At 41.1% G+C, this 25,025-nt stretch overlaps 1 protein-coding gene across 1 annotated transcript in view; it reads right to left on the reverse strand.

Moving 5' to 3' along the window:
• Positions 1–7,776: 7,776 nt before the first annotated feature.
• The window catches only part of LOC130291605 (rho GTPase-activating protein 6-like), an 851,736-nt gene continuing 834,487 nt past the window's right edge, over positions 7,777–25,025 (reverse strand). Inside the window, exons 12-13 of the mRNA XM_056540562.1 lie at positions 10,697–10,818; positions 7,777–10,452 (exon numbers count right to left, since the gene is read on the reverse strand). Of these exons, the coding sequence (XP_056396537.1) occupies positions 10,343–10,452; positions 10,697–10,818 (232 nt within the window). The 3' untranslated portion in view covers positions 7,777–10,342. The remainder of the gene's footprint in view (positions 10,453–10,696; positions 10,819–25,025) is intronic.

Raw genomic sequence — 25,025 nt, forward strand, 5'->3', positions numbered from 1 at the left:
TGAACTTTGAAGCCCTCTGGTGTCTTCCAAAAGTAAAAACTCATAAATTTTATGATGCAAACATAAAGTAGACATATTGTATATGTGAATAAAAAAAAATTATTTGGAATATCCGTTTTCCTTACAAGCAGAGAGCTTCAAAGTTAGAAAAATGCAAAATTTTCACATTTTTCATCAAATTTGGGGATTTTTCACCAAGAAAGGATGCAAGTTACCACAAAATTTTACCATTATGTTAAAGTAGAATATGTCACGAAAAAACCATCTCGGAATCAGAATGATAACTAAAAGCATTCCAGAGTTATTAATGTTTAAAGTGACAGTGGTCAGATTTGCAAAAAATGGCCGAGTCCTTAAGGTGAAAAATGGGTCAGTCCTTAAGGGGTTAAAAATAAATAAATAAACAACTGTGAAACAGTGAGTGTAAAATGACATCTCTTATGGTGTGAACTCTGATATTAATACCAGGATCTATTATGTGTATGGAGTCCCTCAAGTGAGTTGTTTAAAGCTTTCTTTCTCCCCTGCCTAAAAGCCCTGGACAGCACTGGCTCATTATGGGCTAGGAATGACTTTGTCTAAAATATCGAAGACGTTGGATAATATGGATATTTTAAAATTCTATGCGGATATGTTCTATAGGAGGCAAAAGAAACATCAATATCCATTTGTAACCCATAATGAAGAGACTCCCTGTAATAACCTATTTCTCAAGTCAGAGGCCCCTTTGAGAGAAGGGCCTCTTTGTATGTGTTATAAAACTTGCTTACCCTCTTTCTGGGGGCCCATTGTTGCAACATATATATTACTTGCTCAGCTCTGCTATATGTATAGCTTATGTTCAGGTTTGCTTTAGGCATTTTGCTCACTTTTCTCTACTTTTTTTTGTTTGTTTTATTTACATTGTAGACTCCACTTTTATTATGGATATTATACATTAATCACAACTATATATATATATATATATATATATATATATATATATATATATATATACTGTATTTTTTTGCTATATGCACATTACACGTGTAGCTTTGCTGCATGTAGGTACACATCTATATTTGTTATATGCATAATATTTGCTTATTTCTGTTACACATATTCTTAGCTCTGGTGCATCATCATTGCATACTTTTCTCTGTCATAGGTATACTATTCATTTATCCTTGCTATATGTACACAACATGTTGCATGCACATGGCACATTCATTTCTGTCATAGCTGCACTATGTACTGGTCCCTCTAGAAGGGATATAGTATAATAATTTCTGTTAGAGGTATATGAAATATTAATCTTTGCTGTATACGTATATTGCAAACTTTTTTTTTTTTGTACATACACACTATGGGGGAGATTTATCAAAACCTGTGCAGTGGAAAAATTGATCAGTTGCCCATAGCAACCAATCAGATTGTTTCTTTCATTTTCCACTGGCCTCTTTAAAAATGAAAGAAGCGATCTGATTGGTTACCATGGGCAGCTGGTCGTTGTTATGAATATATTGTTTATCCTTCTTATGCCTGTTACATGTATACCGTATATACTCGAGTATAAGCCGAGTTTTTCAGCACGAAAACACCCTCCTCGGCTTATACTCGAGTGAACTCTCCGCCCTCAGTGGTCTTCAACCTGCGGACCTCCAGATGTCTCAAAACTACAACTCCCAGCAAGGATAGTCATTCCGGGCTGTCCATCTTCACCGGGGGGGGGCCTCTTCTCCGCGCTTCGGGCCCGGCCCTGGAATAGTCACGTTGCCTTGACGACGACGCACAGGGACGTTCATGAGTAACGTCCCTGTGCGTCGTCATCAAGGCAACGTCTCTATTCCGAGCCCGAAGCGCAGAGAAGAGGCCCCCCCCGGTGAAGATGGACAGCCCGGAACGACTATTCCTCCCCACCGGACAGTCCCTGCAGCACAGATGGCCCGGACCAGTGCACCCTAACGTCCCGCCGAGCGGAGGTGAGAACAGAGCTAAAGGGGGGATGGTTGGCTGGATGATGTCGAAGGCCGCAGTGGTCTTCAACCTGCGGACCTCCAGATGTTTCAAAACTACAACTCCCAGCAAGCCCGGACAGCCGATGGCTGGAGGTTCGCAGGTTGAAGACCACTGTATCAGACATTGACAAGCGGTGATGATGAAGGGGTGGGGGGGGGGGCTGATGACATGTGGTGATGATGAAGGGGGGGTGTGATGATGACAAGGGGATGAGGAAGGGGGTGTGGGATGATGACAAAGGGATGATGAAGGGGGAGTGTGGGATGATAAGGGGATGATGAAGGGGGGGTGTGGGATGATGACAAGGGGATGATGAAGGGGTGTGTGGGATGATAAGGGGATGATGAAGGGGGGTTGGGATAATGACAAAGGGATGATGAAGGGGGGTGTGGGATGATAAGGGGATGGTGAAGGGAGGTGTGGGATGATAAGGGGATGATGACAGGCGGTGATGATTAAGGGGGGTGGGATGATGACAGGCAGTGATGATGAAGGGGGGGTGGGATGATGACTGGGGGGATGATGACAGGCGGTGATGATGACAGGTTGATGATGATGAGGTTGTTAATGACGGGGGTCTGGATGATGACAGGGAGGGATGATGTATTTCCCACCCTAGGCTTATAGTCAAGTCAATAACTTTTCCTGGGTTTTTGGGGTGAAATTAGGGGCCTCGACTTCTATTCGGGTCGGCTTATACTCGAGTATATACGGTACTACAGTTATTGTTGTTATATGTAGATTAGACATCCGTCTTTGCTACATGCACATGCTGCACTTTGTTAATGGTAGAGATGAGCAAAGTTACAGTGATTCGATTCGTCACGAACCTCGCGGCTCGGCGTTGCTGACTTTAGCCTGCATAAATTAGTTCAGCTTTCAGGTGCTTCGGTGAGCTGAAAAGGTGGATACAGTCCTAGGAGACTCTCTCCAAGGACTATATCCACCTTTTACAGCCCACCAGAGCACCTGAAAGCTGAACTAATTTATGCAGGCTAAAGTCAGCAACCGCCGAGACGTGAGGTTTGTGACAAATCGTATCACTGTAACTTCGCTTATCTCTAGTTAATGGCTGGATGTACAGCACATTGACTACTGCAATATTCCATGCTGTAACTTTGTGGAAGTTTGGGGGGGGGGGAGGTGTAGATAGGAGAATGGGTGATAAAGATAGAGTTCTTGGTAGTTATCTAGGGACAGTTGGGGACGGATCAAATAATGGAACTTATTTTGAATAAATATGTATGGGGCAACAAAAGAGCAAGGCTCAAATATCTGGCCTCACGGCTCCGGTACTGGGCCCGCTGTTGTTTAATTTATTTATCAATGATATAGAGGATGGCATTAACAGCTCTGTTTCTATCTTTGCAGATGACACCAAGCTTTGTAGCACGGTACAGTCTATAGAGGATGTGTATAAGTTACAAGATGACTTGGATAGACTAAGTGTCTGGGCATCCACTTGGCAAATGAGGTTCAATGTGGATAAATGTAAAGTTATGCATCTGGGTACTAATAACATGCATGCATCGTATGTCTTAGGGGGTGTTAAACTGGCAGAGTCACTGGTAGAGAAGGATCTGGGTGTACTTGTAGATCATAGACTACAGAATAGCATGCAATGTCAGGCTGTTGCTTCCAAGGCCAGCAGGATATTGTCATGTATCAAAAGAGGCATGGACTCGAGGGACATAATACTCCCCCTTTATAAAGCATTGGTACGGCCTCACTTGGAATATGCTGTTCAGTTTTGGTCACCAGTCCATAAAAGGGACACTGTGTTGCTGGAAAGGGTGCAGAGACGCGCGACTAAACTAATATGGGGCATGGAACATCTTAGTTATGAGGAGCGATTAAAGGAGTTACAATTGTTTAGTCTTCAGAAGAGACGTTTAAGGGGGGATATGATAAACGTATATAAATATATTAATGGCCCATATAAAACATATGGAGAAAAAAACTGTTCCAGGTTAAGCCACCTCAAAGGACGAGGGGGCACTCCCTCCGTTTGGAGATGAAAAGGTTTAGTCTCAAGGGGTGACACGCCTTCTTTACCATAAGAACTATGAACTTATGGAACAGTCTACCTCAGGAACTGGTCACAGCAGAAACGATTAATACATTTAAAACAGAGTTAGATACATTCCTGGAACAAAATAACATTAATGCTTATGCAGAAATATAAAATCCCATCCCTTCCCCCAATATCCCACCACACCCCTACCCTTCAATTCCCTGGTTGAACTTGATGGACGTATGTCTTTTTTCGACCGTACTAACTATGTAACTATGTAACTAAGGTGGGTTGATGCTCCCAAATTTCTTTTGGTACTTTTTGGCAAAACAAATGGAGAGAATCAAAAATCGGGAGAAGAATTATGTTATGAAGCACATTAAGAATAAAATGGATAATAAATGCAGCACTTTTGTTGAAATTTTAGTGGGATAGATATTTTCAAATTTTGTTTAAAGGTAGCGGGATAGATATACATTTTTTTTGTATGGTAGGTTAATTGGTAAAGCATGGTTAGAAGTGAAAAAATGACATAGTTGACTGGTAGTCTGCCGTATACACCTGCCGTATGCCGTATATAGAAGAATAGAAATTAGTTAGAATTTCAGAGTATTCCTGACACTATATTTTGGGTTTCACACTGGGTAGATAAAGTTAGGCACATAGTTAGGCAAAGTAAATTATTATACTTTAAAGAAATGAAGGTAGAATTTGGCATCACAGAAAAACATACCGTATATCCCGGCGTATAAGACGACTTTTTAACCCTGAATTTTCTTCTGAAAAGTCAGGGGTCGTCTTATACGCCTGATATTGAGGTCCAGGATAGGAATATCTATGATTATCTGCCCAGGCCGGCTCCCGTGTGTGGCTGCAGACGGGGGCCGGCCAGAGCATGTACAAACTAATACTGTATACTGAAAACAAGGGTGCCTCCAGCTGTTGTGAAACTACAACTCCCAGCATGGCAAAGGCTGTCCGGGCATGCTGGGAGCTGTAGTTTTACAACAGCTGGAGGCCCCCTGGTTTTTAGTATACAGTATTAGTTTTTAGCTGCTCTGGCCGGCCCCCGCCTGCAGGCACACACAGGAGCCGGCCCGGGCAGATAATCATAGGTATTCCTATCCTGGACATCTCTGTGTCCCGAAAAATCTTCTTGGGACATAAGGATGTCCGCCAGTCACTTACCATTCCCCGGTGTCCTCCTGCGATCCTCCTTCGGTCCTCCTGCGGTCCGGTCCTCCCTCTCTATGGTTGTACGCACGGGACGTCAGTGACGTCACGTGCCTACAACCATAGAGGCAGAGGAGCACAGGACCAGGAGGACGCGACGGCCGGGGCCTGGTGAGTGACCGGTCGTGCTATCTTAAGTGATCCGGTCACCGCTCCCCGGTCCCGGCACCTACTGCTATGGTCCATGGGCCATAGCAGTAGATAGTGACCAAGGCCGGAGGAGCTGTGATCGGAACACTGTGGGGATAGTACAGACATACAGCCTCCAGCCATACACTGTATATGGCTGGAAGCTGTATGTCTGTTGTCTGACCTAATGTGGGGGAATTGCATACTAATGTGGGGGAGCTGCCTACTAATGTGGGGGAACTGCTACTAATGTGGGGGAGCTGCCTACTAATGTGGGGTAACTGCTGACCTAATGTGGGGTAACTCCCGACCTAATTTGGGGGAGCTGCCTACTATTGTGGGGGAACTGCCGACCTTATGTGGGGGAGCTGCCGACCTAATGTGGGGGAACTGCCGACCTAATGTGGGGGAGTGGGCAACCTAATGTGGGGGAGCTGGCAACCTAATGTGGGGGAACTGCCAACCTAATGTGGGGGAACTGCCAACCTAATGTGGGGGGTACTGCCAACTTAATGTGGGGGAACTGCCAACTTAATGTGGGGGGGAACTATACTGCCTACCTAATGTAGGGGGAACTATACTGTCTACCTAATGTGGGGGAACATGATGCCTACCTAATGTGGGGGGAAATATAAGGTACCGTATATCGCGGTAGGAGGGGTAGTCTTATATGGTGAGTATATCCCAAACTCTTTATTTTAACTGTAAAAGTTGGGGGTCGTCTTATACGCCCAGTCGTCTTATACGCCGGCATATACGGTAGGTTTAGATATAATCAAATTTGGCACGCGTTTAGTTCGGATAATAAATGGTTTAATATTAATGAACACGAAATGATGCATTTCATCAACAACAACCAATTTAAAAAGAAAGACATGACAGCCATTTATAAAATATTGGGATTGCACCAAAGTAGGAATCAATTGGATAGAATTGCAATTAAGTGGAGGGGTATGATTGATGGAGTAAGAGAAGATTTTTGGAGTGAGATCTGTAAAAATATTGCCAAAATCTCCATTAATATGCAGAATAGAATCACACAATTGAGGGGTTAGTGGGTTGTCATAGGTGTAAGGTAGAGAATGCAGATTTTGACCACCTTATATTGGGTTGTAAGTATTTGCAAGAGTACTGGACTAAGGTTTATGATCCAGATTAACATAGACCTTCTTATACTCTGGCCTGTGCAGTACTGGGCGAGAAAGTACAAAAAACAACATGTTCATTACTAATTATTAAAGTTCTGTTCTATGCTAGATTAATGGTATTAAGATTTTGGTACTCGCAAAAAAAAAAAAAAAAAAAAAACCCAGTGTTAGAATGGTTAAGATTTTAAAGAAGATCCAAAATTATGTATGGTATTTGGTCAAAAATAGAGTCAGGGGGATAGAGAGGTACCAAAAAGTATGGGAAATGTGACCAATGGATTGATTTGTTCTGTAAGGTATTAAAGCTGGGTTTCCTGTTTTTTTCCCCTACATCCAACAAACTGGGAGGGTTGGGGGGAGGGGAAATGTTGGTAATCTGTTTAATATATTTAATTGATTATTTTGTTAACTATTTAATTCTGGTTTGTATGTTTTGGATGTATTAGGGAAAATTGTTTCTCTTTTCTGTGCACATTTTATGATATAATAAAATGTAAATAATGAAACATTTTTTTTATATGTTCTAGGGATATGGTAAATGATTTTATCTATTTGGGCGGAGCGTTCAGAAAAAAACTGTAGGGGAGGCGTACAGGTGCTACTTTATATTCTTAATGCCACCAGGTATGTGGTGGCAAAAAAATGCAAACAACAGACACCACCTACTTTATTGGACCTTTATTCAAGGGTCCAAGATGTAGGAACAATGGAGAATTTAAAGGCTGTGATCAATAAAAAAAATTTGATAGATCTTGAAGCTGTCTGGTAACCCTGGGATAACTACTGGATGCAATGGGAATATAAATACGGTAGTCTCAATCTGGCCTCTGCCCTTTACCAAGAAAGTCCATATTTTTATTGTTTATGTCCATTTCTCCACACTTTCCATCTGATTTCTGAGTTTTGTCTCCACCAAATTTATTGTAATAAGCTTGTTTGTTCTTATATTGTAACGCAGCTGGCTGAAAACCACCAGCGCACTATGTGTTCTTATCAGCATCAGGCGACATCCTCAGAATTATCTCCTGCTACTTCAGCCTTTGCTGCAGTTTCCGCTCTGTCCACTAAGGGCCATGCAGGAATACTATCTGGAACCTATAGGGCCAAGGTGCACTTCATATACCATACAGCAACTGTGTTACAGTTACAATTTATTATAGTTGCTGTACAGACTGATCACTTTTATTTGTTTAACTTTATTTTTATTAAGGAAATTTTGCATTTACAAATAGGAATAAAGAGCATGAAAATACAAAGAGCATCAGTTACCGTACCTAAACACATTACAGCTCAAATAAAAGGAGCAAGGCATATCAAATAAACAGATTTTGATTTCCCTGTGTTGCACCAGGACACTAAAAATGTTTAAGTCCCCCGGATCAGCGAAGCCAGAGGCTCAATACAAAGATCAAAGGAGACAGAGGACATTACTGGCGGGGGTCCCAACACTAATCACTTTTATTATAAAAAATATATTTAAAATATATTTTCACATTCTCATTATGGGGTATTGAGTAAAGAATAATAGGAAAAAATATATTTTTATTTTAGCACAAGGCCACAACATAAAATAAACAAAAGGTTAAAGGACCTGAAAACTTTCCAATTGCATTGTAAGTTTGTGTGCACATGCATAAAGGGGGTTGGCCACCTTTTAACAATTTATTACCAGACTATAATCATTATGAGACTCTTCACCACGGCTTCATTCTCTATAATAATGGAGTTCTGTCCCCATCCCTCTGTGCAGTCAATGGCTCCTCTATCCATAAATGGCATCAGAAAATGGCAAGTGCTAAGATCCATTTATAATGTAAATCATTTTAAATTGCAAAAAAAAGGTTCTTAGCATACCCTCTGCTCAAATAGTGTGTACCATTCAACTACCATATGGTGACCTCAGTGTGACGCACCAGCAGATATACCTCCTCTGAGCTAGCCTAAGCCTGCAAATTCTGGACATACAGCATCCAGTTATTTCCTGCTTAAAACTATCCAGGGGATGGGTGGAGTGCATGACCAAAATGGAGACTGACACATACAATACAAAAAATAATGGTCAGCATATCCTAAAGAACTGTTATAAATATGCTGGTGCACGCTACCATGGCTGAAAGACAAATGCAAACACAAACATTTCACAATTCAAGCACTAAGATGTGTAATGTAATATAACTTTAAACTGCAGTAATGCTATAGAAGAAACAGCTAATGGCATGCTGAGAACCTCAATTCTTTCTATAGCAGTATTGTAATTTAGGATGATTTACATTATACATACAGTATATCATTCATTGTGCTGCAGCAATATTTGTGTTGGCATTTGTATTATAGCCATGACAGCATGCACCTGCATATTTATAACAGTTCTTTTGGGTGTGCTTTTCAATTTTTTGTTCCTTTGTCCATACATGACTGCCTATGCAGGTCCACCCCTGTCCCGATCCTCCATCTGTATGTGCTGTCGAGAGTTTCTCTGTCCATACATGGCTGCCCATGGAGGAGTACAGGATGATACACATCACTCTGCCACCTCCAATGCACCTGTACTCCTTGCTTAAGCACAGTATACTGAATTGGAGAAGGCAGAGTGACATGTCTCTTACAGTGCTCCTCCATAGACAGCCATGTATGGATGGAAAAGCTGTTGGCAACACATAGAGAGGGAAAATCGGGACTGGGGTGGACCTTTATCATTATATAGAATGGTCCTGCAGTAAAGGGTCTCATTATCAGTAAGTGAGTAATTAACCTCATTACTAGTCTGACAAATTGTTAAAAGGTGGCCAACCCCTTTAACCATGGAAACCCAATTAATTAATAATGGCCCTGACGCATATTTCTTATCACTTCCAGAGGCAGGTTGGCAGGAATCTGAGTTTTAATTTGTGGATTATGTAGTAAAGCAATCCCCTTTTATAAAATCTATATTTGTGATTGTGTAGTTAAAAAGAATAATAACACAGGGAATGTTATTTTAAAATATGTTATTATTCATTAAAAACAATAAAGAACAGAGAAACAAATCCAAAAATAAAATAGGTTACTAAAGTTTATAATCTTATATTTTCGGGCAAAAAATAAAATAAAAATGGAATGGCAATTTTTTTTTAGGCCTCATGTACATAAAAGTACCCAGTATCTGTATTGTATGGATCCAGGTTACAGCCACCACGCATTCTAATAGGGTTGTACAAAATTCATAAAAACATTTTTTTTAAAGGGGTACTCCGGTGGAATTTTTTTTTTTTTTATAAATCAACTGGTGCCAGGAACACAGTCCGTGTCAGGAACTGTCCAGAGCAGGAGAGGTTTGCTATGAGGTTTTGCTCCTGCTCTGAACAGTTCCTGACATGGACAGGGGTGTCAGCAGAGAGCACTGTGGTCAGACAAAAGAAATTCAAAAAGAAAAGAACTTCCTGTAGAGGATACAGCAGATGATAAGTATTGGAAGGATTAAGATTTTTTTAATCAAAGTAATTTACAAATCTGTTTAGCTTTCTGGATCCAGTTGATTTAAAAAATATATATAAATGCTTTCCACCTGAGTACCCTTTAAATGTAGAATTTGAATGCTCCATTGCATGCTATTGTATGTCAGAGCATCGTTTTAACTGGAATTCTACATCAAACTATATTGTCCACAATGTCATTAGTAATACGGTTCAATTTTACACAACGTATTGCAGGTCAACTTCTACACATTTTTGTGCATAAGGCATCATTGTTTGAGCTTAGTACCAAACAGCAGGTATTATTGACAATAGAAGTTGTGTTATGATGCAGGACATGATGATCTTCGAGTAAATATTGTTAAGAATCATGGCAGTGCTGGAAGAAAGCCTTTATGAGTTGTAACAGCTGGAAACACAGTCAGATCCTCCTGAGAGCGTGATGGGCGGCGTTTACACAGCGGTGAGTCGAAAAATCCTGCAAAGAAACATCATTATAATATGGATTATTATAATATTGGAAAAAAGGTAATATGTACATTTTGAAGTAAGTTGTAAGTTTTTGCTTTCTAGTAAGTTGCAATTCGTAATAGTATAATGAGGTTTATATTTTGCTATATCCATACAATTTGATTTATTTATGAATAAATAAGGATATAATAAAATAATATAATAAATTAAGTGATTTTTTTTCCTCTCTGTTATTTGTTGTTATATTTTACCTGTTCTTCCTCCAGTACTCAGCAGTTGCATTAAAGTTGAACTGGGACTATGAGGAACCAAAGAAGTTATAACACTCATTCTCCACTGCTGGCTATCCTGTTCACCGATACCAAACTTCTTGCTAAACAGTTCATAAAGCACAAAACATGTTAATCAATTACACATCTGTAGTAGCCACTTTATAGTTTTGAAATGTGTGTCTTTAACCCCTTAAGGACTCAGCCCATTTTGGCCTTAAGGACTCAGACAATTTAATTTTTACGTTTTCATTTTTTCCTCCTCGCCTTCTAAAAATCATAACTCTTTTATATTTTCATCCACAGACTAGTATGAGGGCTTGTTTTTTGCGTGACCAGTTGTCCTTTGTAATGACATCACTCATTATATCATAAAATGTATGGCACAACCAAAAAACACTATTTTTGTGGGGAAATTAAAACGAAAAACGCAATTTTGCTAATTTTGGAAGGTTTTGTTTTCACGCCGTACAATTTATGGTAAAAATGACATGTGTTCTTTATTCTGAGGGTCAATACGATTAAAATGATACCCATTATTATATACTTTTCTATTATTGTTGCGCTTAAAAAAAATCACAAACTTTTTAACCAAATTAGTACGTTTATAATCCCTTTAGTTTGATGACCTCTAACTTTTTTATTTTTCCATATAAGTGGCGGTATGGGGGCTCATTTTTTGCGCCATGATCTGTACTTTTTTTTTATACCACATATGCATATAAAAAACTTTTAATACATTTTTTATAATTTTTTTTTTAAATAAAATGTATTAAAAAAGTAGGAATTTTGGACTTTTTTTTTATTTTTTTTCGTTCATGCCGTTCACCGTACGGGATCATTAACATTTTATTTTAATAGTTCGGACATTTACGCACGCGGCGATACCAAATATGTCTATAAAAAATGTTTTTTTACGCTTTTTGGGGGTAAAATAGGAAAAAACGGACGTTTTACTTTTTTATTGGGGGAGGGGATTTTTCACTTTTTTTTTACTTTTACATTTTTTTACATTTTTTTTTTACACTTGAATAGTCCCCATAGGGGACTATTCATAGCAATACCATGATTGCTAATACTGATCTGTTCTATGTATAGGATATAGAACAGATCAGTGTTTTCGGTGATCTTCTGCTCTGGTCTGCTCGATCTCAGACCAGAGCAGGAGACGCCGGGAGCCGCACGGAGGAAGGAGAGGGGACCTCCGTGCGGCGTTATGAATGATCGGATCCCCGCAGCAGCGCTGCGGGCGATCCGATCGTTCATTTAAATCGCGAACTGCCGCAGATGCCGGGATCTGTATTGATCCCGGCACCTGAGGGGTTAATGGCGGACGCCCGCGAGATCGTGGGCGTCGGCCATTGCCGGCGGGTCCCTGGCTGCGATCAGCAGCCGGGATCAGCCGCGCATGACACGGGCATCGCTCCGATGCCCGCGGTTATGCTTAGGACGTAAATGTACGTCCTGGTGCGTTAAGTACCACCTCACCAGGACGTACATTTACGTCCTGCGTCCTTAAGGGGTTAAATACTGTGCATGTAATATTTAGAAAATTTCTGTTAAAAAATTAGTGTCATGGAATTCACAAAAGACTTACTGTATAAAGGCTCCACATTTGATTAATATAGGAGATTTATCAAGCTGTCTTACAGTAAGATTCTCTTTGTTGTCTTTAGAAAACAGTCACGGCTCAGATTTAATTTCTCATATTGCCCCAATACAATGAAAATTGAGCTCTGAATAGTTGCTATGGGCAACAAAGATAATCTAACAATAAGACAGTTTGATAAATCTCCCCCTTTGTGTCCTGCTGTTTTGTTGCATAATTTTTGTATAAGTATGTACGTTTGTGCAGTATGGCCACACCCCATTCATTTGAATCAGCCAAACAGAGTCAGATAGTGACTCCGTTCAGCTTATTTTTGGACCATTTTTGTTGTCGGACTGAAAACTGTGGTCTGCCACGGTTTTTAGTCTGCAATATAATTGATACAGTTACAAAATAAGCTGACCGTCTCATTTGGCTCATTCAAATGAATGGGGAGTGGCGCTGGTCCGTCTGGGATATGTCTGGGATACGTCTGGGGGGGGCTTTTTAAATTCCCCTGCCAGTTTTGTCAGCTGTATTGCACAAATGTGGTGTGAATGCACCCTAAGCCTGATTGAAATAGGCTGTGCATTTGAATAAATATGAAAAAAAAGTATTAAATGTTAGATAGGGTGACTTTTAGCTCAGTCTCCTTGGGATACAGCTGCAATAGCCAGCACAAACACTGTAAAACCAAAACAAACAATGAAGAGACTCCAGTGTTTACTAAATCATTGCAGACCCTTTACTCAGCTGATCTGCAGGGGTGCAAAAAGTTCCCAAACATCTAATATTGATGGCTTATTGTGAGGATAGGGCACTGATTTTAAAGGGCCTAGATAACTCCTTTAACCCTTTAATGACCAAGCTCATTTTCACCTTAAGGACCCGAGCATTTTTTGCACATTAGACCACTGTCACTGTAAGCATTAATGACTCCGGGATGCTTTGACTTATGAATTTGATTCCGAGAGTGTTTTTTTGTGACATATTCTACTTTAACATAGTGGTACATTTTCGTCGATACTTGCATCATTTCTTGGTGAAAAATTCAAAAATGTAATTAAAAATTCAAAAATTTTGCATTTTTCTAACTTCGAAGCTGTCTACTTGTAAGGAAACTAGACATACCAAATAAATTATGTATTGATTCACATATACAATATGTCTACTTGATGTTGGCATATTAAAGTTGACATGTTTTTACTTTTGTAAGAAATCAGAGGGCTTTATAGTTCAGCAGCAATTTTCCAATTTTTCACAACATTTTCAAAATCTGATTTTTTCAGGGACCAGTTCACCTTTGAAGTGGATTTGAAGGGCCTTCATATAAGAAATACCCCATAAATTACCCCAAATGGGGTATAAATACCCCATTACCCCATAAATTATCCCAAAACTGCACCCCTCAAAGTATTCAAAATGACATTCAGAAAGTTTAGGTGTTTCACAGGAATAGCAGCAAAGTGAAGGAGAAAATTCAAAATCTTCATTTTTTACACTCACATGTTCTTGTAGACCCAATTTTTTTGGGTAAAAGGAAAAGCCCCCCAAAATTTGTAACTCCATTTCTCTCCAGTAAGGAAATACCTCATATGTGAACGTAAAGTGTGAATGCACTAAAGGGCTCAGAAGCAAAGGAGCGACAATGGGATTTTGGAGAGTGAATTTTGAGGAAATTGTTTTTGGGGGGCATGTCACATTTAGGAAGCCCCTATGGTGCCATAACAGCAAAAAACACCCCACATGGCACACTATTTAGGAAACTACACACCTCAAGGAACATAACAAGGGGTACAGTGAGCCTTAACCCCACAAGTGTTTGACAACTTTTCATTAAAGTTGGATCTGTAAATGAAAAAATATATAGTTTTTTTTACTAAAATGCAGGTTTTTCCCCAAATTTTAATTTTTTACAAGGGGTAATAGGGTAAAATGCCCCCCAAAATTTGTAACCCCATTACTTCTGAGTATGGAAATACCCCATGTGTGGACGTCAAGTGATCTGCAGGTAAACTACAATGCTCAGGAGTGAAGGAGCAACATTGAGCTTTCAGAGAGAGAATTTGTTTGGAATGGAAGTCAAGTGCCATTTGCGTTTACAAAGCCCCCCATGGGGCCAGAACAGTGGACCCCCCCCCCACATGTGACCCCCCCCCCACATGTGATCCCATTTTGGAAACTACACCAGTCACAGAATTTAATAAGGGGTGCAGTGAGCATTTACACCCCTCTGGCATTTGACAGATCTTTGGAAACGTGAGCTGTGCAAATGAAAAATTGAATTTTTCATTTTCACGGACCACTGTTCCAAAAATCTGTCTGACACCTGTGGGGTGTAAATGCTCACTGCACCCCTTATTATATTATGTGATCGGTGTAATTTCTAAAATTGGGTCAAATGTGAGGGGGTGCATTGTTCTGGCACTATGGGGGCTTTGTAAACACACGTGGCCTTCAATTCCGGAAAAATTTTCTCTCCAAAAGCCCAATGGCGCTCCTTCTCTTCTGAGCACTGTAGTTCGTCCGCAGAGCACTTTACATCCACATATGGGGTATGTTCTTACTCAGAAGAAATATGATTGAAAATTTTGGAGGACTTTTTCCTACTTTCCCTTGTGAAAATGAAAAATTTTGAGTAACGCCAGCATTTTAGTTAAAAAAAACATATTTTTTTCTTCATTTTCCCATCCAATTTTAACAAAAATTCGTCAAACACCTGTGGGGCATTAAGGCTCACTATACCCCTTGTTATGGTCCGTGAGGGGTGTAGTTTCCAAAATGGGGTCACACGTGGGTATTCATTTTTTTTGCGTTTATGTCAGAACCGCTGTGCAATTCCCCAATTTAGGCCTTAAATGTACATAGTGCGCTCCCACTCATACACGCCAACATATGGGGTATGTCCGTACTCAGAAGAAATTGTGTTACAAATTGTGTTTTTTTTCCTTCCTTTTACCTCTTGTGAAAATGAAAAGTATGGGGCAACACCAGCATGTTAGTGTACAATTTTTTTTTTTTTCCTCACTAACAGGCTGGAGTAGACCCCAACTTTTCCTTTTCATATGGGTTATAAGGAGAAAAAGCCCCCCAAAATTTGATACGCAATTGCTCCCACAAACGTAAATACCCCATATGTGGCCCTACACTGTTGAAATATGACAGGGCTCCGAAGTGAGAGAGCGATATGCGAATTTGAGGACAATATTTGGGATTGCATAGGGGTGGAAATTGAGGTATTCTATGCCAGTGATTCACATGGGGGGGGGGGGGGCAAACCTCCAGCTGTTGCAAAACTACAACTCCCAGCTTGCGCTGCCCATGTTGTACTTTTGCAACAGCTGGAGGCACACTGATTGGAAAACCTTCAGTTAGATTCTATTACTTAACTCAGTATTTTCTAACCAGTGTGCCTCCAGCTGTTGCAGAACTACAACTCCCAGCATGTACTGATTACCGAAGGGCATGCTGGGAGATGTAGTTATGCAACAGCTGGAGGAACGCAGCTACAACCCCCAGCATGGCGAGACAGCCGTTTGCTGTCCGTGCATGCTGGGAGTTGTAGTTTTGCAAGATTTAGAGGGTCACGGTTTAGAAACCACCGCACAGTGATCTCCAAACTGTACCCCTCTAAATCTTGCAAAACTACAAAAGCCATCATGCCCAAACAGCAAACAGCTGTCTGGGCATGCTGGGAGATTGTAGTTTTGCAACATCTGGAGGGCTGCAGTTTAGAGACCACTGTATAGTGGTCTCCAAACTGTAACCCTCCAGATGTTGCTAGGCAACAACTCACTGGATTCCGTAGGATCGCCGCACGTCATCGCCGCCCGCCGTAGGTAAGTGACATGCGGCATCGGTCACCGCCGGTTCCCCCACTCTGCCCGGACTACAGTGGGTGGGCAGAGCGGGGAACCAAACTTTAACCCCCCTGCTCCCGATCTGCTATTGGTCGTCGCTTCTGTCCCACCAATAGCAGGGATAGGAATGATGGCACCTCTGCCACCTCACCCCTATCCCTTCAGGGGATTATTTTCAGGGTCACAGGAGACCCGTATGATTCACCGCAGATCGCCGATCTGAATCGCCAACATGGGGGTCTCCATGCCAACCCCACCTCGGGGGTTTGCACAGGGTGCCTGCTAAATGATTTCAACAGGCATCCTGGTCTGGTCCTCGCCCGGGACCAGAATTCCCATGGGCATACAGGTACACCCTTGGTCTTTACGTACCAGGGAGCCAGGGCGTACCTGTATGCCCTGTGTCCTTTAGTGGTTAAAGAAGTGCTTTAACCCCTTCCCGCAAATGGACGTTAATGGACGTCCATTTTTCCAGCTGACTTTCTGCAAATGTACTGCAATGTCTTATAAGTGTCAAGTCCACTAGTGGGACAGTAAAAAAAAAAAAAAAAAAAAGTCAAAATAAAGTGAAAAAATAAATGAATAAATAAATGTGAAGTAAACAATAAATATAAATAAAAATTAATCACAATCCCCCTTACCCCATTATGAATTTTTGAACCTGTCCCCTCAAAAAAAATTATATACACATATTTGGTGTCGCCCTGTCTGTAATAACCAAGTAATAAAACAATCACACGCAATTTGTATGCCGTAAAAAAATAAAAAATAAAATCATCAAATTTACTGCTTCATGTTAATGCGGCCTCTGTAAAACTAAAACAAAAAGTTATCAGAATGTCGCATGTACCCCCCAAATGGTACTGCTAAAAACGCCAACTTATCCCAAAAATAATGTGCCCTCACACAACATAGTTACATAGTTACATAGTTAGTACGGTCGAAAAAAGACATATATCCATCAAGTTCAACCAGGGAATTAAGGGGTAGGGGTGTGGCGCGATATTGGGGAAGGGATGGGATTTTATATTTCTTCATAGGCATTAATGTTATTTTGTTCCAGGAATGTAATCCTGTTTTAAAGCTGTTAATTTTTCCTGCTGTGACCAGTTCCTGAGGTAGACTGTTCCATAACTTCACAGTTCTCATGGTAAAGAAGGCGTGTCGCCCCTTGAGTCTAAACTTTTTCTTCTCCAGACGGAGAGGGTGCCCCCTCGTCCTTTGGGGGGGTTTAACCTGGAACAGTTTTTCTCCATACTTTATGTATGGGCCATTAATATACTTATATACGTTTATCATATCCCCCCTTAAACGTCTCTTCTCAAGACTAAACAATTGTAACTCCTTTAATCGCTCCTCATAGCTAAGATGTTCCATGCCCCATATTAGTTTAGTCACGCGTCTCTGCACCCTTTCCAGCTCCACAGTGTCCCTTTTATGTACAGGCGAAAAAAACTGAACAGCATATTCCAGGTGAGGCCGTACCAATGCTTTATAAAGGGGGAGTATTATGTCCCTGTCCCTTGAGTCCATGCCTCTTTTGATACATGACAATATCCTGCCGGCTTTGGAAGCAGCAGCCTGACATTGCATGCTATTCTGTAGTCTGTGATCTACAAGTACACCCAGATCCTTCTCTACCAGTGACTGACAGTTTAATCCCCCCTAAGACATACGATGCATGCAGGTTATTAGTACCCAGATGCATAACTTTACATTTATCCACATTGAACCTCATTTGCCAAGTGGATGCCCAGACACTTAGTCTATCCAAGTCCTCTTGTAACTTATGCACATCCTCTATAGACTGTACCGTGCTACAAAGCTTGGTGTCATTTGCAAAGATAGAAACAGAGCTGTTAATACCATCCTCTATATCATTGATAAATAAATTAAATTAAACCTTGGGGTACACCACTAATTACCGGGGACCAATCAGAGTACGAATCATTGACCACCACTCTCTGGGTACGATCCATGAGCCAGTGTTCAATCCAGTTACAAACTAAAATTTCCAAACCCAAAGACCTTAACTTACCTGTCAGACGTCTATGAGGGACAGTATCAAATGCTTTAGCAAAATCCAGAAACACTATATCCACAGCCATCCCTCTGTCAAGGCTTCTACTCACCTCTTCATAAAAGCAAATTAGATTGGTTTGACAACTTCTATCCTTAGTAAACCCATGCTGGCTATCACTTATAATACAATTATCCCCTATGTATTCCTGTATGTAATCCCTTATAAGTCCTTCAAACAATTTAACCACAATGCACGTTAAACTTACCGGTCTATAGTTTCCTGGGGAAGACCTAGAGCCCTTTTTGAAGATTGGCACCACATTCGCCTTGCGCCAGTCCCTTGGCACAATACCAGACACCAGAGAATCTCTAAATATCATGAACAGGGGTACAGATATTACTGAACTTACCTCTCTAAGAACTCTTGGGTGCAATCCATCTGGCCCTGGAGATTTGCTTACATTTATATTACTTAACTTACCTTGTACCATCTCTACATTAAGCCAGTTCAGTACATTACATGATATGTTACCAGCACTGACCTGGCCAATGTCAGCTCCTTTTTCCATAGTGTATACAGAACTAAAGAACCCATTCAGTAGCTCTGCTTTCTCTTTATTGCCCGTGACAACCTCCCCATTATCATTATTAAGGGGTCCTACATGCTCTGTCCTTGTTTTTTTTGCATTTATATATCTAAAAAAATATTTAGGATTAGTTTTGCTTTCTTTGGCCACCTGTCTCTCGTTTTGAATTTTTGCTGTTTTTATTAAATTTTTACAGATTTTATTAAGCTCTTTGTACTGTTTAAATGTTATCGCTGACCCATCAGATTTGAATTTTTTGAAGGCTATTTTTGTTGTTGTTTATTGCTCTTTTAACATCATTTGTCAGCCATGTAGGATTTAGTTTTAATCGTTTATATTTGTTCCCCTTTGGTATATATTTAGCTGTATAGTTATTTAGAGTTGATTTAAAGATGTCCCATTTACCTTCTGTATCAGTATTTGAGAAAACCTCCCCCCAGTCTATGTCCTGTAGTGCAGCTCTCAGCCCATGGAAATTTGCCTTTTTAAAGTTATAAGTTTTTGCCTTCCCCGCCTGTCTTTGTTTTCTACATTTTAAGTCAAAAGTAACTATATTGTGGTCGCTATTACCAAGGTTTTCCCGCACAGTTACATTACCAACCAGCTCTGCGTTGTTGGAAATGATCAGATCCAACAAGGCATCACTTCTTGTTGGGTCCTCCACAAACTGGCCCATAAAATTATCCTGCAATAAATTTAGGAATTGTCGCCCCTTTGTAGTTTTAGCCAGCCCCCGACCCCAATCTATATCTGGATAGTTAAAATCTCCCATTATTACCACTGTACCTGCCCGGGCGGCCCTCTCTATTTGTTTATGAAGCCGAACTTCTATCTCTTCAGTGATATTAGGGGGTCTGTAGATTACACCAAATATTATTTTTTCAGTCTTTCCCTCCTTTTGTAATTCTACTCACAGTGATTCCACCTCCTCAGAATCATCACACACTATGGCATCGTTCACACTGACTTTCATACCACTTCCTACATACAGACAGACTCCACCACCTTTTCTGTTCATTCTATCCTTGCGAAACAATGTAAACCCCTGCAGATTGACAGCCCAGTCATGCGAGGAATCCAGCCATGTCTCAGTGACCCCAACTATATCAATATGTTCCTCCTGTATCAAGGCCTCAAGCTCCCCAATTTTATTTGCTAGGCTTCTGGCATTTGTGAACATACACTTTACATTTCCATCCTTTATGTTATTGGGGTTAATGGGATTCAAGGGTGTAAGTTTTATTTTCCTATGAAGCCTATTCCTATTAACTATTCTAACCCCTCCCTCCACTCCACCCCCAGGTACATTTATAATTCCCACCTCTCTATCTACACTATCTCTTTGCTGTAGGTTCCCTGCCCCCAAGTCCCTAGTTTAAACACTCCTTCACCCTTCTAGCCATCTTCTCCCCAAGCACAGCTGCACCCTCCCCATTGAGGTGCAGCCCGTCCCTACGGTAGAGACGGTAACCGACAGCGAAGTTAGCCCAGTTCTCCATGAACCCAAACCCTTCCTTCCTACACCAGCTTCTGAGCCACTTGTTTACCTCCCTGATCTCCCGCTGCCTCTCTGGTGTGGCTCGTGGTACTGGTAGTATTTCAGAAAATACTACCTTGCAGGTCCTTGCCTTAAGCTTGCGGCCTAAGTCCCTGAAATCATTTTTAAGGACACTCCACCTACCTCTTACTTTGTCATTGGTGCCAATATGTACCATGACTGCTGGGTCCTCTCCAGCCCCGCCCAGCAACCTGTCAACCCGATGTGCCGAACTCATGCGCCAGGCAGACAACACACTGTTTGGCGATCCCGGTCTTTGTGACAGATTGCCCTGTCTGTCCCCCTAACAATGTCAGTATAATAATAAAAACATTATGGCTCTCAGAAAATGGTGACGCACAAACATGATTTTTTTAAATTGACATATATTTACAGTATAAATATAATAAACCAAAACCTGTCCTATAATGCGGGGTCATGGGCTGACCCCGCGTCATAGCCGGGTGGTCCCTGCGGCTCTCAGCCGCCATGACCCATGACTAATGCCGGACATCACTGATCGCGGTGATGCCTGGTATTAACCCCTTAGACGCAGCTATCAAAGTTGATTGCCACATCCAAAACCTTTCCCGGCAGCTCAGTTGGGCTGTTCAAGACCGCCGTGGTGAAATTGCGGTGTCCCAAATAGCTGCATGGACAGGGGAGGGTGCCTACCTGCGTCCATCTTTGTCCGATCGACGCTTTGCTGCTCCATGCCTGAAATCCAGGCTGGAGCAGCAGAGCACAGATAACACTGATCAATGCCACAGTGTATGCAATCAGAAGATTGCATGTATTAGTCTCCTATGGGAACTAAAAATGGTGTAAAAAAAGTAAAAAAAAAAAAAAAAGTTTATGTTAACAAAAATTTTTATAAAAAGTGATCAAAATGTCAGATGTATTCCAAAATAGTTTCATTGAAAACCGCAACTTGTCCTGCAAAAAACAAGCCCTCACAAAGCTTCATTGATGAAAAAAAAACTTTACAGATCTGAGAATAGGGTGACACTCAAACATTTTAATAAAAAAATATTTTTTTATCATGTAAAAGTAATGAACCATACAAAACATATAAAAATGATGTATAGTCATAACCATACCGAACCAATGAATACAGATAACATGTCATTCTACTGCATAGAGAATTTTTTAATTCGTACTACCTACCTCAAAAAGGGATCAGAGTATCATACATATGCCAAAATGGTAACAATGAAAACATCAATTTGTCTCGCAAAAATATATTGGGACCCAAAAGACCCAAAAGACTACAAAATATCCTAAATAAAAGGAAGACCCAAAATCCACATGGTTCTCCGTCACATCTGAGGCCTGTGTGTGAGTCATGGAGTGCTTTAGGGCCACATATGGGACATTCCTAAATACATCAGAAGTAGGAAAATAAATATTGAGTTGCAATTCTCTATCAGCACCCACTGTGTTACAGAAAAAAATGTCACAAAATAATATATCTGCAAGAAATTTTTTTTTTATTCCATTAAACACCTAAAGGGTTAATAAACTTCCCAAATGTCGTTTTGATTACTTTGAGGGGGGGGGGCAGTTTTTATAATGGTGATTTATTGGGGTATCTAACATACAGGTCCCACAAATCTACTTCAGAACTGAACTTGTCCATAATAATATCTGATTTAGAAATTTTCTCTAAGATTTTGAAAATTGCTGCCAAACTTCTAAGCCCTATAATGTCTGAAAAAAGTAATAGGACATTTAGCAAATGATACCAACATGAAAGTAGACATATTGTAAATGTGAATTAATAATTTATGTGGCATGAATATCTTTCTTACAAATAGAGAATCTGGAATTCAGAAAAAAATGCAAAATGTAAAATTATTCACAGAATTTTTGAGTTTTTCACACAAAAATGCAGAATGTATGGACCAAAATTTACCACTAACATTAAGTACAATATGTCATGAAAAAAACAATCTCAGAATCACTTAATGTAATGTGCTCTGAAGTTATCACAACATAAAATGGGACAGGTCAGACTTGAAAAATGAGCCTTAGTCCTTAACCCCTTCATGACCCAGGGTTTTTCTGTGTTTGCACTTTCGTTTTTTCCTCCTTACATTTAAAAATCCATAACTCTTTCAATTTTGCACCTAAAAATCCATTTAATGGCTTATTTTTTGCGCCACCAATTCTACTTTGCAATGACATCAGTCATTTTACCCAAACATCTACAGAGAAACAGAAAAAAAATTCATTGTGCGACAAAATTGAAGAAAAAACAAAATTTTGTAACTTTTGGGGGCTTCTGTTTCTACGCAGTAAATTTTTCGGTAAAAATGACACTTTCTCTTTATTCTGTAGGTTTATACCGTTAAAATGATACCCTACTTATATAGGTTTCATTTTGTCGTACTTCTGGAAAAAAAATCATAACTACATGCAGGAAAATTTATATGTTTAAAATTGTCATCTTCTGACCCCTATAATTTTTTTATTTTTCTGCGTATGGGGCGGTATGAGGGCTCATTGTGATCTAAAGTTTTTAGCGGTACCATTGTTGTAATGACCGGACTTTTTGATCGCTTTTTATTCATTTTTTCATGATATAAAAAGTGACCAAAAATATGCTTTTTTGGACTTTGGAATTTTTTTAGCGCGTACGCCATTGACCGTGAGGTTTAACCCCTTAAGGATGGCGGGCGTATGCATACGCTCCCGTTTTAAAGTCCTTAAGGACTGAGGGCGTATGGATACGCCCGTGGGAATTCTGGTCCCCGGCTCGCCGGGCGGGGACCGGACCGGGGTAACTGCTGATATCTATCAGCAGGCACCCCTTGCAAACCTCTGGGGGGGTCCGGAGACCCCCCCATGTCAGCGATCAATTCAGACCAACGATTTGCGGCTTTTCCGGGTCAATTGGGTCTCTGGTGACCCGGTGACCCGGACAAAAAGGGTGAATGGGGCTGTCCGAGACAGCCCCATTCAGCCTTACCAAGCAGGAGTGAGGTGGCACGGGTGCCGCCTCACAATCACGTGATTGATCGGTCGGAACGACTGATCAATCACGACCCTGCTGGGCGGTGATCGGGACCGTGAAGATGGCGGAGATCGGCGTCGGCGGGGGTCTCCTACCTTGCCCTGGTCCGGCGGGGTCCCCTCGGGATTGGTGGCGGCGACAGGAGCAGCAGTATCGGCGGCAGCAGCGGTGTCGGTCCCAGCAGAAGGATACGGCAGGAGGTGAGGCCTGATCACTTCCTGCTGTTGCTTAGCAACAAATCGCAGCATGCACAGCCAAAGGGCATGCTTGTAGTTTTGCAACAGCTGGAGTTCCAAATACAACTCCCAGCATGCCCTTTGGTAGTCTGTGCATGCTGGGGGTTGTAGTTTTGCAACAGCTGGAGGCACTTTTTTTCTATGAAAAAGTGTGCAGCCAGCTGTTGCAAAACTACAAATCCCAGCATGCAGAGACTACCAAAGGGCATGCTTGGAGTTGTAGCAGTGTGCCTCCAGCTGTTGCAAAACTACAACTCCCAGCATGCCCTTCCGCTGTCAATGCATGCTGATTGTTGCAGTTTTGCAACAGCAGGACACACATTGGTTGTGAAACTGAGTTTGTTAGCTAACTCAGTGTTTTGCAACCAGTGTGCCTCCAGCTGTTGCAAAAATACAACTCCAAGCATGCACTGAGAGACTGTACAGGCTGGGAGTTCTAGTTTTGCAACAGCTGGAGGCACACTGGTTGCGAAGCACTGAGTTAAGTAACAAACTCTGTGTTTTGCAACCAATGTGCCTCCATCTGTTGCATGACTACAACTCCCAGCATGTATGGTCTGTTAGTGCATGCTGGGAGTTGTAGTTTTGCAACAGCTGGAGGTTTGCCCCCCCCCATGTGAATGTACAGGGTATATTCACACGGGCGGGTTTACAGTGAGTTCTGCTGCAAGTTTGAGATGAGGCAAATTTTCCACTGCAGCTCAAACTCCCAGCGAGAAACTCATTGTAAACCTGCTCCCGTTTGAATGTATCCTAAAAACACTACACTAACACATAATAAAGGGTAAAACACTACATATACACATACCCCTAGTCCCCCCCCCCCACTCCAATAAAAATAAAAATGTATTGTACGGCAGTGTTTACAAAACTGAGCCTCCAGCTGTTGAAAAACAACAACTCACAGTATTGCCGACAGCCACTGACTGTCAAGGCATGCTGGGAGTTTTGCAACAACTGGAGACACCCTGTTTGGGAAACACTGCGGTAGGGTATTTTTGTGGTGGATTCAAATACCCTATTTAGTCCTCAAATGCGCATTGCGCTCTCTCACTTTGGTGCCCTGTGGTATTTCAAGGAAAGAGTTTAGGGCCACATATGGCTTATCTCCGTACTCGGGAGAAATTGCATTACAATTTCTTTTTCTCCTTTTACCCCTTATGAAAAGGTAAAGTTGGGGTCTACACCAGCATGTTAGTATAAAAAAAAAATTTTTTTTTTTACACTAACATGCTGGTGTTGCCCCATACTTAAAATTTTCACAAGCGGTAAAAGGAAAAAAAGACCCCCAAAATTTGTAACAATTTCTCCTGAGTACAGAACTACCCCATATGTGGGCATTAAGTGCTCTGCGAGCGCACAACATGGCTCAGAAGTGAGAGCGCGCCATGTACATTTGAGGTCTAAATTGGTGATTTGCACAGGGGTGGCTGATTTTACAGCGGTTCTGACATAAACGCAAAAC

Source organism: Hyla sarda, chromosome 9 (assembly GCF_029499605.1).
Source record: "Hyla sarda isolate aHylSar1 chromosome 9, aHylSar1.hap1, whole genome shotgun sequence".
NCBI lineage: Eukaryota > Metazoa > Chordata > Amphibia > Anura > Hylidae > Hyla > Hyla sarda.